This window comes from Pleuronectes platessa, chromosome 14 (genome assembly GCF_947347685.1).
Source record: "Pleuronectes platessa chromosome 14, fPlePla1.1, whole genome shotgun sequence".
NCBI classification, from domain to species: domain Eukaryota; kingdom Metazoa; phylum Chordata; class Actinopteri; order Pleuronectiformes; family Pleuronectidae; genus Pleuronectes; species Pleuronectes platessa.
In genome coordinates, this window is record NC_070639.1 from 3,424,705 (window position 1) to 3,438,939 (window position 14,235).

The following is a 14,235-nucleotide window of genomic DNA, read 5'->3' on the forward strand; positions in this document are numbered from 1 at the left end:
ATAAGTGGCAGAAAATATATGGATGGATACACAGCACAATCCGCACAAACCTTATCACTGAGGAGGCTGGAAATGTAGTTTGCCTCATGGGGAGAGATAACATGAAGTCTGTGGGTTCATTTAAAATGCATTAATGAATAATTTTGATATTAGCATTAAACACAACCACTGGCTTTATTGGGATGTGGCCAAACACATGAAATTCTTCAGAGAAGTAGCAGAAGGACTGAAAATACAGCTTCTTAGAAATATCCAGCGATAGGGAGCAGCTCTCTTTAAGGTAAATGTGACCTCCTGAAGGTGAGTGTGTTTGTAAAATGCAGTTAAATCATTCTGGTTGCTGTGGGTGAGGAGGTAAAGTGGGGCATTCACTAACTAGATGGCCAGTGGTTCAATCTCAGGCTCCTCCACTCTGCTTGCCCGAGGGTCTTTGAGCAAGACACTGAACCCTTAATTGCCCGTGTGCATGTTAACAGATGACTGTTCCTCGTACTTAAAAGTGGTCGATACGACTACAAAAGCACAATTTAAATGATTTATATTCAAAAATTTCATTGATACAACGCTTTATAGTGGGTGACAAAGTTCACGTCTACATATAAATAAATAAATGTTAATTACTAGCACAAACGTCTTGAGATAAATCATCATTTATGAACATGCACCTGCACATTAGGGAATAAATTTGTCCTGATATCTTAAGACCCAGGACAGACCTAGTGGGTTGTTAACTGGTTGTTTGAAGATATATCAAATTATATTATTTAAAGTATTGCGAAGACTTAATCAGGGCAGTTTATTCCACTTTGTGGGAGCTTTAAACTTTATAAAATAAACAGGTTAAATCCTCCAGACCTTGGTCAACTGCGACTCCACAATTCTGTATATTAGCAACTCAGAATTAAAAAATTGTTACAATGAAAGATAAATGATTGGAACAAAAAAATTATAAGTTGGCAGAACTGTAAGAAATTGAGTCGGCCTCAAAATCTTGTGCAGTGACTTGCCTTGATATTTAGCTTTTTATTAACCTTTTCCTTTTCTGCAGTGTATGCGATAATATGGTTATATTTAAAACATGATTTACAAGTTACTTTAACCACCTCTAAAAGCAGCTGACAGTCTCAGGCGGGTGAGAGAAGCTTCTCCACAAGGACTCGACGACAAGAACCCTACTTCAGAACGGCGATGATTCACAAGTGCCGTGGAAGCATCCACACCTCCGTTAACAGATGCTGAGAGTTCAAGTCCCTGTGTGAAAACACTCTTTTCTTAACTATCAAATTAAATTTGTATTTCCTGGGGTTGATGGAGGGAGGAGGGGATGGTTGCCTTCATACTAAGATGCCATTACACCACCGTCTCTCTTCACACGTCTGGGCAGCACATTCACAATGTCTCAGTAGAAAGTGCTAGCACTTCCACTGAAGCAGATAATCTCCAGCCTACTTCAGCTCAGCCGTGTATCACAGCTGGACGGCTTGTTTCAACACAAGTGTCTGGCTTATACACTAAATAAATAAAAGTGGAAAAAATGTAGAATAGCCTCGGTTTGGTTCTATTCAGTCGACAGCTGTCACGTTTTCACACCGAGGGAACGAACAAAGAAACAGACTCAAATCAACATAAGACATGGACATGCAGTAACACAAGGTGTGAAAAAATTGAAATAAAGTATGGAACAGGATAAAAAAACAAGTGTCGCAACTTTAGTTTTCAAAATACAAAATCTGCCACCATACGATCACACAGCTGACGGCACTGGTTTCACAACTTCCTCTTACCATCAGTGAGACAAGAGAGAGTCTATAATGTGGAATCGTATACGTGCATTCATTTTATGCTTTACACAAAAAAAGTTTAATTTCTTTATTCATGTTCTATATTTTAGTTTTCAGGTTTTTTATGTTATACAGTTTGTGATTTAACTGTAAAATATCAAACATTGATAACATGAATTTGTCATCCGCATAACCTGCAAATAAAGATCGACGACATTCTACTTTTGCACGAAAACTAAGATATAAATATCCAGGATACGGGTGCTGCTAGTGGGGCCATGCAATCCAGGTCTAGCTGATACACCATACTAAACAAACAGAGCAGAAATAAACAGAGTAAACAGTGTGGCTACATCATTTGCAGCCATGTGGCTGTTTGCCTGGCCAACTGCTCTTGTATTTGCGTTGGGTTTCAGTGTCGGATCAGTTCTTTTCTTGGCTCACACACTGCTGCAGATAATTTGGTCTAATGCATTTTAAATGTTGTTGGAGTCTGGCGTCAGGACAAGTATTAATTGTCTCTTGCATTACTCGCACTTTTATTGGAGCTCTCTAATGGAATAACCTCGGCAGTGATCGATTCTTTGTTTCGTTGTAGTCAAAATGTATCTATTAAAAGAATTACATGACGCGTGCTGCTTTTGTTTAACTTAAACCGGCGAATGGGCGGGACTCACCTTGGTTACAGGTGGTTCCCCCGTAGGCGGACAGCGAGCAGTCGCAGATGTAGCCGTTGCTCTTCTCGATGCACCTCCCTCTGTTGTGGCACAGGCTGCTGGAGCCGCTGCAGTAGCCGGGACAGCCGGAGCTCACCCCGGGCGTCATCCTGGCCCTCTCCTCCAGGTCGAAGCTCACGCCGTTGACCGTCAGCGTCCTGATGCAACCCAGGAAGCCTCTCTGCAGGGACGCCGTTCCCCCTGGGGAGACACTGGGGGTTACATCACATCTGATGTCCGCTGGCTGTGCTGAGAAGCATCTGTAATGCCTTTATAATCATGGCTCCCTTTAGGGTTGACGAGGATTTACGACAAGCATTTACTTAATTCCAACGTGCATCTTGTGCGACCCTGTAGGCAGTTAAGCATGTGAAACCTCATTATGACTAAATATACAACGTAATGGATGAGACAGCGTTCGATGAGACATCTCCGTGAGATGCACTTAGAAAACAATGTTTGGGACTTTGGCAACAGCTGCTTGTGTACAGTGTTTCATAGAGGTGTGAGAAAGTGCATTACATTGCTTGCCTATTTCTGAAAGACCAAATAACAGGTGGGAAAAGTGTTAGAAGAATTGTATATAAAGTTATCATGTTTTGAATGTACTGCTGATCCAAAGTGTGTCTGACACAGAGGTGCAGTCTAGCACCTTTTAGTGCAACAACATGCCTTGCAAAAAAACGCAAACAGACTTGCTGTTTAGGTTTCTGCTGAAACAGGAAACGCGCCTGGAAAGATGTGATGATCAAGATGTTTCCTCTTTTGTATGCAAATGTAACCCCACTTTGACCTTGTAACTGAGCTTTTGAATAAATACACTGTATACGGGAAGTACCGTCGAAGTTGGCTGCGACCTACTCAAAGGTGCGGACTTCCCTTGCAAGTAAAAAACTACGTACGAGTGTATGTGTGGTGTTTGATTCAGTGAATTCTTACAACATTGATACATGTCTGGGTGAAATTCCCTCGACAAAAAGTCTCCACCCATGATCCACAAGGCTGACAGAAGATACTTGTTAAATCCCGTATTGTTTCATATACACAAACATAAACTCAACACCCTGCACAATCACACTTAACAACACCAATGCGGTCTGATACATGTATTTTGACAACTTTATCAACAGGCCTAACAACCTGATAACGTATTCATTAAATAAAACAATAAATCAACTTTTTAGTCAAATAAAAGTTGCCCTCAGCTTAAATAAACTTTTCCATCTATCCAGATGTTGTTTTATTTCTGTTTGCAACATATCCAAAAATAAAGTTTCATGAACATTCTTAATTAATATATATTCAAATAATCCACATCCTCCAAACCAACGAAACAATCAAATTAATACTGTATTTTCTGTTTTCTAAAATGTCTGCTAATATCATAGAATCAAATCAGGTGTGAAAAATTATTTCATTGCAATGGACATTCCCTGATCCTTCCTCTAACATGGGTGTAATTTCAGTTCAGTTCAATGAAACAAAAACGATCTGACAGAATGAAATCTTGTAGGTTCATCATTTTTTTTTTACATATCAATTAGAATACATGTTCCCTTGGTATAAAACGATGTTGGAGACAGCTGCTTGTGCACAGTGTGTCTCACAGAGTTGGGAGATACTGCAGCAGATTGTCTTGCTCATAATTTATCTGAAAGACAAAAATAAAACAGGTGGGAACAGCCACCTCCCATGATTCCCTTGGGCTGACAAACGAAATTTTTTAAATCTTCTATTGTTTTATGTGTCGTGAAGCTTTGTGGGTGCACACTGCAGGGAGCTGGCATGTGTCTAGCGTACATATGTGTTTTACATGTAGTAACATTTTACATGTAGTATAGAGCAGGAGAGGCTGGTCTATCATACAAGCTGTTATCTGTATTATATAGTGTGAGGGTGTCTTTGCTGCTATTAACCCATGCTTCCTGTTAACGGTCACACAGGTCATTTCTCACTCCCTACCAGCGCTGGCTTTGTGTAGCGTGGGCTTGTGTTATTAATGCCGCAAGATGCCGTTTCTCATCTGAAACTTCCTGTGTCGCCTTTGCTTGTTTTAGCCGACAGACGCTATAAAAACCTCAAACCTGAAAGACCGAAGGGACGAGGCACAGAGGTTCCAGTCCCCGTTTAGAGTAATTACAGGGAAATGACACAAAAGTCAAGAGGGAGAACTTAAAGGAAGTAATGGACAGCCCTGCGATGGCACGTACAGTTCTGCAGAAATGCTATGTTTAATAGAGTTTTGCAGTAATAACTAGAGAGGCACTCAGTCGAGCGTACACCTCCACCAACAGTCCCCTCATGTTCAATCAAGCTGCACCAAATTGCACACACTCTCAGATATCAGTCCCCTAAATGTGCCTGATTTCTTCCATTAAGTCCATGAATTATTCACTAAGAAACTGGGGGAAATGTCCCGAAAACCAACTGTGACCATGAAAAGCAATGCAATGAATATTGTCACTCTTTAACTGTCTAACTGCTCGAGAGAAATAACCTCAACACAGTATGATATGGTAAAACAAAATATGAAGCAAAAAATGCTACAGTTTAACAACATGAACAAATACATGTAAGAGATCTGAAAATATGAACCTGGAACAAATTGTAAACGCTCATATAATTGACTAAATATGCCATATTTCTTAATTAGGATTTGTGCATTATACCATGAAAGGTAACGACAATGTTGAAAAATTACCATATTTTGTGATGTTACTATAGTGGGAAAGAATTCTCGATCTGCCCCTGAAACCACATTTGCATCTAAATTTTAAGAGTTCCTTTCAGTTCGAGGCTTTGTTCCTCCACCAAATTTGGTGGAAGAGGTTCAGGATATTTTGCATAATTCTGCTAAAAAGTAAACAAATAAACAAACATCAAATGGTTAAATTTAACGTTGTAGGTCAGACGTATTCATATTTGGGGCAGATGAGAAATTCAAGATTAACATGTTTACTGCTGTAGCCTTTGTTATATTCCAAGTTCTTATTTCACTAAAATGAGCAGCCAATATCCGAGCTAGCAATCAGTTCTCAAATGGCAGAGCAGGTCTTTGTAAGTGACATAATCACATGTTCATCGTAGTTTTCTTCCAGAATCCAAATAACAAAATTCTTTCATAAAATGACACCTTTTCCCATTTAATCTTCACCAGATGACATGTTTTTCTCAGTCCACGGAGGATTGTTGCTTTTAGTTGTCATTTAATTCCTCTGATATATTCGTTCTTAAACCAAATGATCCGTTAAGTGCATGAACTCAGGCCTAAAATAGAGAGAATAGTATTTTTTCTGTTGTCTATGTCGCTTCCAAAGGGTTGGTGTATTATTAAGGAGACACATTAAAATGTCAGAGGGGGAAAAGTCTGCTGGAGAAATGTGACACGAGAAAGAGAGCAGCCTCGCTCCTTGACCAGAGTAATAATGAAAAAACAATAAAATAAATGAGTTCTTCGTAGCAGCCTATAGGATCGCTTTGTAAATCTATATAAATGCAATAATCACGGGACATTTAAAGAGTTATTGTTCGCTGTAATTATCTCCACATGCGCTATGAGGGAGAACCTCCGTAGTCCGACTACATAAGAGGGGACAGGGGACAAGTGCAATGTTATTATGAGATGTCAGTATCTTCTTTTTTTTAATTAGACAACTCGAGTCGGTTTCTTTGTCCTGGTGTGAGACAGAAAAAGTAGCCAGAGGGAAATTTATTTTCAAAAACCGAGGGATGAAGCCTTTAGCTTTACTTTGCCCTTTCCCCCATACATTTTATTTAATGCAGACTCAACATTTTACATTTTACTACTCTCATTTATACTTTAATGACGAATTTGTTTTTATTCTACTTTATTTATTTACGTTTTTCAGCTGTAATGTCGTCCATACAGTCTAGGTGTATTACAATAGAATGACTCGAAGACCAGGGTTTGTGTGAAAGCTGCCGGTATTGATTATCGCAGACAAATCATGTTGTTTCAATTACATTGGCCCACAATGGGTCTAAATACTACATTACCTAAGATCCTTAGACACTTTATGGATGGAGAAGAGACCGGTCTTCACCCACAACTGAAAAGTGAACTCATTGTTTTTTCAGACTTCTTAATGGTTTTATCTCTATCTTCTCCCCACCATTTACCTGATTAACCAGATGTTTTTATCTTGTAAGAAACAGATGCTTTGTAACACAGTTGTTAATCATTAGACTGATAATTTAGTTCAGGGTAATGAGGCCAATCCACCAGAAGAAGTGCTCTAACTATAAGCCACATAACTTTGTCTGTGGGAAAACGAGCAGGCCATTTACTTCCAGAGGCAGCTGCTTCCAAAAATACCTCCACTCACTTTTTATGTCTATCACTTCTTCAAAATTAAAGCACTCATGACATTAGAGTGTTGAATTAAGAAAAATCTGAAACTTTTCTTTCAAGCTGCATTAATGAATATTAACTTGTTATAAAAAAGTAACGTTTGATTAACATTTTAAAACAAAGGATTGTGTGATGTGAAAGGTGTCAGTTCAGGTGAGGAACCACCAGAGAAATGCATGTTTTACTGACCTTTAGCTCATTGCTTTGGTTCAAATTGATCAACATCCGCTGTTCGGGTTCCACGTCGCTATAGAGTCATTGTTGCTCCAGCGGGAGTTAGTCTAATGCGTTAACCGTCCGTGACGTCACCCATTGCTTTTTGAGCTTGCATTTTGAAGCCTCAACATTTTTTCCTGCGCCATCTATATTTAAAAAAAACCCGGAAGTAACTATATTTGGAGGAGCAGGGGCTGGAGCCTGACTGAGCTCTCCACTACAATGCACGCACACCTATTACTGTCAATCACATGGTATTCTCGCCCAAAGCAAACTGCTTTATCATCTATTTGAATTTAAATAGACAATATTTTACAAAATGAACATCGTAATGTATAAAATAAGACTTGAGATGTTATAAATCAAGGGTGAAGTCATTTTCTCAAAGACTTCTATAGAAACTAGCTGACTAGACTAGTGGATTCACCCTCTGCTGGTCATTAGAAAGAACACAGGTTTAAGGCACTTTCGCATTAGCTTCACTCTCTGGACCCGGAGTCGAAGAAATTCCATGGTTGAGACTAAAATTTGTAGGGAGGCCAGAGAGGTGATCCAAATCAATGTGGTTATCTTTCCACAGCGGCACGGCCCCTGAGAGAGCACTGTTTCTCCTGTGGCTCTTGAAGACACACAAACACCTGCTATAGAAAGCTTTTGCAGAACACCTTAACCATAACTGTGTCATTTTTGATTCAACTCAGGCGGATTAGACCCTCCGGAAATGTCTGACAAGTGAGGACACATTCTGGTAATTTTTTTTCTAACGAGTGAATAGCATCCTCCTCCCCTGGACCCACCTATTGTGTGTGGAGGAACAGTATATCGAGCTTGATGACGAGCCTACCTATGAAGAGCTGGCTGCTGAGCCGTAAGCGCAGGTGCCCGTCAGCCGGAGCCTCCAGGAAGCGGAGGGGGAGCTGGTCGACCTGCAGTGAGGCCTCCCGCACGTTGCGCTCTGCCCTCACGTAGTGCCACTGTCTATCATTCAGGGGCAGGTGGGATTTCACGGACAGGACCGCCGGACCATTTCCCACATCAAAAGAGAACGTCACCACCGAGGGAGCTGCACACACACACACACACAAAAACACACACACAAATGTGATATTGTTTTTTTTCATGGTCTCCTCTGTCCTCCCTTTCTGATGCAATGTGATACAATGCTGCTGGGAAAACTTGATGACCTGAATGGATTTATGAGGGGGCTCAGCTGACAGCTTGTCAATATTTCACAATGCTTCTGATGCTGCAGTAATATATAATGGCTACAAATATCCTGAGAACTCCTCCCCAAGGTTTGTGAACAAAACGCATTGTAATCAACAATTTCGCATATTTTTAACGACTGCAATAAATAAACTAAAGCGGTGCTGCTGGAGCTACCTCTGCTGTGAGTGCAAGTGTACTCTGTGCTTATTAAATATGCTGTTTGGTCCAAGTACAAACAATCCTAAAAGACAACAGTGAATTCCTTAATTGGTTCTCATGTAAACGAGCACCTTTTTATCTTTCACTTAAAAAAATCTAAATATATCAGCAGCCTTTTATTTCCTTGTTACAGTAAATCCACAGCCCAATTCTATTATGTCATCTGCTGTAAGCATTAATGATTTCAGTTCCACTAAATGTGTAGCAAGGAGATGCTTTTAACGTCTCCTTTGGCAGCATGACATTGCTGTTGACTATGGATTACATCATGCCGGGCGGACCTGACAGCCGGCTTCATGGGGAAATTAAACTGTCAGCTACAGTCCTACTAGTATTTCCAAGTGAGAAAGGCAAAGAAATATCACTGACAGCTTTTGTGGCTGTTGTTATGTATGGTTGCTCTTTTCCAGTGTGCGTGCTTGCCCTTGTCATATACTGTGTGTACTTTGTGCACTTCTGTTATGCAGGTCTGCGCGCTGACTCACAGCTGAGCTCCACTCTGATGAAGTCTTTGAGGCCCAGGTTCTCCAGGAACACCCCTGAAGGAGCGCTGGTCTTGAAGTAAAAGGAGATATCAGAGGAGAGCTCTGCCTGCAGGGTGGGAAAGTAGAGGTACGACGACTCCTGGTAGAAAGACGCTGCATTCCATATCGACTCTGACAGAGAGACAGAAAATAAAGAGGGGAGTTGTAGAAGGAGAAAAATCTGAAAGTAAAGTGCAGGTAGGAACATTCTGTGAAAAATGTTCTTGGCAGTGATGCTCTAATTGCAATTAGAACGTCAATCAGTAGAGCACAAATTTCTGCCAATAAACCAAACCCTAAATTTACACCAAATTGCACACACTTATAGATGTCAGTCTCCTAAAAAACCCTTTTCCAAATGTCCCAAAACATCATCTCACAATGTTGAAGTTAAGAAATTCCAGGATCCAATCATTCAAAGTAGCCTAAATGTGTGTGGTTTGGTAAAATAAGTGGAGTAATTACGGCTTCCCCACTTTCCAAGAGTCAAAAACTAAATAACACCTAAGGACAAAGTTTATTTTTCCATTTAGTTAAGTCTTAAGTCAAGTCAAACTCAGAATAAAACGCCATCTCTATTTTGAGTCTTTGGAATCAGATAACACGAGAATGGCTCTTAGCGTGTGCATACATCCATCAAGGTTAACACCCTGTCTTGGAATGTTAAAGGAAGTGTAAAAACAATTCCTGGATATGACCCTCACTGTGGATCTGATCTAATATTTATTGGGTTCTTACTTGGGTCATGCAAAACCCTGCCACAACATTGCATGGAGATTGGTTCAGTGAATTTTGAGTAATCCTGCTTACAGTCAAACAGAGCAGATGATAATCAAGTCATTCAAACCATACTCATAGATATCAGTTTCCTTAATATGCCTGATTTGGTTTTTCATCAAGATCCACACATTTTTCCCTGAGAAATTGGTGAACATCTAAGAAAAGAGAACGCATTAATTCTCCAAACAACAATTCCTGGATCTGCTTCTTTGTCAGGGACCAAGTATAATAAATTATTTCTTCCAGTTCCAGTTCCATTCTTCCAGCAAGTCTCATGGACAGCGGCGCACAGAATCCCTCTTGGCGGTGATAATAATGAAATGCAAAAGAGAAGGGATGTACTGAAATCGGATCTGCCACCAATTCTTCCCATGTTGATGTCTAGTAGAAAGCTGTGATCTCTGGAGTAAAACATTCTCACACTTAGTCCATGTGTCCATCTGTCTCCAGACTGAAGCACAGCTGTTACTCATGGAACTGCAAGACGTCCATTGTCAGCAAAGCATCGAAATAGATTATATTTTAGAGATAGAGTTTAGTTTGAATCATTATGAGCCTGCGTGTTGCTAATTTGTCTCCACCAATATTTTACCAATCCCAAATGATCTTGACATTTTAATTCCACTTATTGTTTTCCATTAGATCTATGCAAGCCTGCCGTGTGTGAGTTTTCTGCAAATGTGTGAAACATGTGTGTGAAATGTTAGTGTGAAACATCTGGGGTCACACTTCCTCACAGCGTGAATAAACAGCTGGGCTCAGTTTATACAAAAAAAGTGTTCAGGAATCAATCCAAAGATTTATCTTCTTTGAAACTAGTGGGAGAAATATTTACTACTTAATGCTTTCCTGTAGCTTCTGATGCAGGGCAGAGTTATTCATGCACGTCGGTCATTAAGACATGAACATGATTTATAAGGTAAATCACCCTCAGCTTGTCAAAGTGATTTGTTTGTTAATGCCAGGCCTCATTTTATGTGAAGCATCCTGCGAGCGGCTGCTGACACGCAGACAGGTGAGCTGCAGGCTCTGATGCTCCAAGCTCATGTCCTGTCAAAGAGCTTGACACGAGTTCAGGAGTTGAATGGGGAAAAAATGATAAAGAAATACAGGAAGAAGCTCCTGACGGGATTTAAAGAAAGGTTTGAGAAAACCCTGCGACTCTTTCAGCAGATACAGAATCTCAGCAGACTTCAAACACAGTAGCACAGTCTCACATGTATTGGGACATTTTCTTGAGTAAACATTTTTAAATGTTCTTCATTGTGTCAGATTTATATTAATTGAAAATGTGTTCCAAATTAGCATATCAAAACCAAAGACTATAAATAAAGGTGGACAACTGCCCTGCACTTTCTCCCAATTATGAAGCCAAAATATCCAAGATACAGCTGCCGTCATCTTGTACATGGAGAAAGCAGCCGTGTCCCCCAGGTTGCATCCTTCGCAGGACGTCTATGAACCACATCTATAGACAGTTTCCATTTTGGCTCAGCTTTTCTATTTTGGTCTCTAACTTATCCTTACACATCGTTAGCTGCTGCAGCTCAGCCACCCCACAAAGGAAACTGGTTGGTTACGTCACAGATGAGAATCCTAGAAGAGGTTGGATCCACCTATTGGATCTTTAGTTGCTCAGGCATAGAGCCTCACAGCTAGAGGCTCGATATCACAGTCCTACCCATGCACATGCTCAACCAATTGCGTGCCAGTGTCAGCTGTCAATCAGGACGTTCCACCCTGTTTTTATATAATCAAATAACGAGTTAAAACCAAATTTATCAGAAACATGAAAATGAAACATGCTCCATCTGCAAACATGGAGGAGGCAGGGTTTATAACCTATATTACAGCCAGCCACCAGGTCTCAGAAAATGTTGCTTCACTTTTGCATCGTTCTATACAGTCTATGATAAACAGGGGAGAAAACAGCCATCACAGTTTATATTGTTACCGGAGATAAAACCAAACCCAGGTTATTGGGTTTAACTCTTTGACTCAACAGCCAGTTCAGTTGCTTCTGTGGCAAAACAGTCTTTGTATCTAATACGATGATTTCTACTAGACGCCACTTTTTCAATGAGCCGTTTTATTAGAGGACGTAAAACACAAAATAAAAATTCAATATCTTTTGTTTGTAGAACTCATTGCTGCAGGATATGTTTTGAGACCAGGGTTAAATGATAACATCTAAACCACCATTAAAGTAAATCAGTTTCTCATATAAAATTACTGTGTCTGAAAATGTCTTATTAAAGAAACCAAAGGACGATTTCAAGGTAATGACGCAGATTCTAGTTCTGCAGCATTACCAGAAATGAAATGCACATTATCTAAACCACTTACACTTCAGGGGAAATTGTTTGCTATGCAATTACTTACATTACATGCGATTTTCTTTTCATTTATTCACCAATATATAATATAATAGTTTAGATTATGCAAAGAAAGTCACACAAGGCCGAAGGAAGAAAAACATTTCATAAATTGTTGCTGGAAATGACGTAGATGTCTTCTCCATAATTTCACACTGTGTCTTTCATCCATTATTCAGCCTGACATACATGGAGTTGTTAGGAAACTGTGTTATCTCCACTTGAATTTAAAGTAGAGTCATGGGGTTTGAACTACATTTGACTGCAGATGAGCAACTAAAAATTTCCCGCCCTGTGTCTGTGGCTCACCGTGGGACACGGAGCAATAAATATGACCATCTCCTATATTCCGGTGCTGCCATCAAGCTCTGCCATCCCCCCAACCTCCTCCATCGTGGACAAGACAGACAGACCCACTGATGACTGAACACAACAGATGAGCTTTAACGCTCTACCCATAGATAAACCGAAAAAGGCACGAGGCATAAAGAGATCATCTAAATGTGGTTTGTCTGTGATTGGCCCTAAGCCTCCATCTGCAACCAAATCTAGCACAGCAGCGTCAACACTGAGGTGATCACCTACTGTCTCCATAACAACGCAGAGGGCCGATGTGGTAGATGGCTTTCGAGCCTGTTCTGTTGGTGTCTCCGATTACTATCTGGCTGACTGGTAGGTGGTCTTTATAGGAGAGGATTCCCGTGTCATTAGCCCTGTGACAGACAAAAAAAAAAAGGAACAAATAAATAGCTGTGCAGAGCCCTGGAGGGCTGGATGCTTTTATGGAGGTCCAGATAGAGGCATCCATTCCTCTGCATTAGCACAGAACGCAGAGTAAACACATTAAAATGGGAGCAATCTATCACAATGCAGACAACTGCCGCTGGAAATATGCAAACTGAGCCGAATCGGGAGAAGCTTTGGAGTGGATTAACACACAGAATGCAAAGACATCCAGGGCGTCTAATAAAGCAGAGACTCTAATGCAGCCTTTGTTTCTCCATTCAGCCCCTTTAGAAATTATGATTAGCTTGATCATAATTGCAATATTACGTGCGAGCTGTAATTAATAAGACACTGGTCTGTGAAACTGTTCTCACACGTCCCAAAACAGAAAATGAGCTCTAAACATTGGAATGAGGAAAATCACATGAATAAACATTTATTTAATTTAGAAGGAAACGGTGTGATCTCTCTGTGGACGCTGAAAGGTGCAGGAGAAAAACACTACACAGAGTCTGAGCGGCTCCTGGGGATCTGTGAGCGCTTTGACTCATTTAGGAATATTCACTCTATGCTAGTCTCTATTTAGTGAATGCCTAATGAATTATATGACTAAAAACTCATAAACTAGTTTTTCTCTGTAGTCACTATGTAGAAATACTGGAGAACAAGTTTGAATAATCTTTTTTTTTGCTGCATTCATACATTTCGAGACATTTTCCTCAGTCATTTGTATCTTTATTTTCTTTTATCATTGTTATTTATTTATTAACAATTTTCTGAGTCAGATTCTCAAGACATTTTCGAGAACATTTCCTTCAGCCCTCTAGTAAAATATCCAGAAGATGTCAGAGGGAGCCCATGTAAGAAAACAGCATGAAGATGTCACGTAGAGAAAGACGTCACCTTGAAAAGGCAACGAGTTTCAAGGGCTTTGGACATTAAGGGCCTCGTTGTGTTAATTCTGTTAGTTCACAATTAGGACCTTATATTGAGATAAGTGTGAATAAGATATACATTCAGGTTATCAGGTACATTAAAGCAGTCTAATAGAACGGTCTGACAGTAAATCCTCTTTCATGGAGGTTAGAATTTTCTGTTTGTGTTGAGCCTGTTTTAGAGAGGTGCTGATTCAACTTTATGATCATCGTTAGGCTGTAGTTTATGGTGCTCTTGAATTGTACTGTGCTGTCTCTCTTATTTATAAGCTGATATAAGTGGAGGGTGGACAAAATGTTAGGAACACCTCTTTTGATATAAATATGGTACACCAAATCTTCTTTCTGGGTTAGAAATGTCACATATGGAGTGTCTGTGTCA

General features: G+C 40.1%; 1 protein-coding gene across 1 annotated transcript in view; it reads right to left on the reverse strand.

Moving 5' to 3' along the window:
* cntnap5a (contactin associated protein family member 5a) overlaps nt 1–14,235 on the reverse strand; it is a 94,227-nt gene that overhangs the window by 13,313 nt on the left and 66,679 nt on the right. The window contains exons 15-18 of the mRNA XM_053439836.1: nt 12,778–12,905; nt 8,999–9,169; nt 7,930–8,148; nt 2,459–2,698 (exon numbers count right to left, since the gene is read on the reverse strand). Of these exons, the coding sequence (XP_053295811.1) occupies nt 2,459–2,698; nt 7,930–8,148; nt 8,999–9,169; nt 12,778–12,905 (758 nt within the window). The remainder of the gene's footprint in view (nt 1–2,458; nt 2,699–7,929; nt 8,149–8,998; nt 9,170–12,777; nt 12,906–14,235) is intronic.